The following is a 1202-nucleotide window of genomic DNA, read 5'->3' as shown; positions in this document are numbered from 1 at the left end:
GGTTTCAGCAAAGGCAGCTGCATGTACACCCAGGTAACTTCGGTCCCTTAATATGCCTTCTCCCTGCGGCAGCAGCAGCAGAAAGAGGAGCACTCAGTGGCAGCATGAGCGTTAAACCTACATATAAGCAAATACATCAACAGCAACAACACACGCAGCAGCAGCAACTGCAGTAGCAACAGCAGCAGCAGCAACAGCAGCAGCAGCAGCAGCAGCAGCAGCAGCAGCAGCAGCAGCAGCAACCGCTTACCTGCTGTAGTGCAGCGGCTACCCATCCCGCTGCCCATTGATACAAAGGAGCTTCCTGGCTGTTCTTTCTGCTTGTTGCTGTTGCTGCTGTTGCTGCTGTTGCTGCTGCTGCAGTTGCTGCTGCTGCTGCTGCTGCTGTTGCTGCCAGAGGCACAAGCAGCAGACGCAGCAGATGGATACGCTGCTGCTGCGCCCCCCAGCTGCTGCAGCTGCTGATGAGAAGATAGAAGGTAGGGGGATGTTCTTATACCCAAGTCATCAGCTTCTCTGCTGCTGCTGTTGCTGCTGTTGCTGTTGCTGCTGCTGCTGTTGCTGCTGCTGCTGCCGCTGCTGCTGCTGCTGCTGCTGGCACTGCTGCGGTTCAACGCGTTCCAGGCCGTATGGGATTCATATCCGTGCTGCTGTGCTTGTTGGTGGTGGTGGTGGTGCTGCTGCTGCTCGTGCTGCGGCTGCTGCTGCTGCTGCTGCTGCTGCTGCTGCTCGTGCTGTTGCTGCTGCTGCTGCTGCTGCGGCAGCAGCAGCTGGTGTACTGCTGCCTCTGCTTCTTCATCAGACCACGACCAGCCTAAGGCCTCAGAAGTAGTTGATGGGCGGTGTGTCTGCAGCACCTGCTGCTGCTGCTGCTGCTGCAGTTGCTGCTGCTGCTGCTGCTGCAGTTGCTGCTGCTGCTGCTGCTGCTGCTGGCTGCCGTTCATCCATGACGTTGATAGCGAGGAGACAGTGAACACGCTGCCCTGATGCCCAGCAGCAGCAGCAGCAGGAGCAGCAGCAGCAGCAGGAGCAGCAGCAGGAGCAGCAGCAATTGATGAGCTCTGCAGCAAGGTTGGCTGCTCAGGGATTACAGGGGGTTCTGCTGCTGCTGCTGTTGCTGCTGCTGCGCCGTCTGCTGCTGCTGCGAGGGTTGCTGCCGTGTGTAGCAGCAAGACCCGTCAGACTGCTGCTGCTGCTGCTGC

The 1202-nt window shown here is 59.0% G+C and overlaps 1 protein-coding gene across 1 annotated transcript; it reads right to left on the bottom strand.

Annotated features, from left to right (window-relative positions):
- Positions 1 to 4: 4 nt before the first annotated feature.
- EMH_0094080 (uncharacterized protein) lies at positions 5 to 944 on the bottom strand (the record flags this gene model as incomplete). The annotated part of the gene is made up of 2 exons (XM_013502055.1): positions 5 to 63; positions 251 to 944. The coding sequence occupies 2 exons, from the start codon at positions 942 to 944 to the stop codon at positions 5 to 7; spliced, it is 753 nt and encodes a 250-aa protein (XP_013357509.1).
- Between the last annotated feature and the right edge of the window lie 258 nt (positions 945 to 1202).

The sequence above is a fragment of the Eimeria mitis genome, genomic scaffold (assembly GCF_000499745.2).
Source record: "Eimeria mitis Houghton genomic scaffold, Emh_scaff8176, whole genome shotgun sequence".
NCBI lineage: Eukaryota > Apicomplexa > Conoidasida > Eucoccidiorida > Eimeriidae > Eimeria > Eimeria mitis.
Note: the sequence above shows the minus strand (reverse complement) of the source record. Positions and strands in the feature narration are given on the sequence as shown.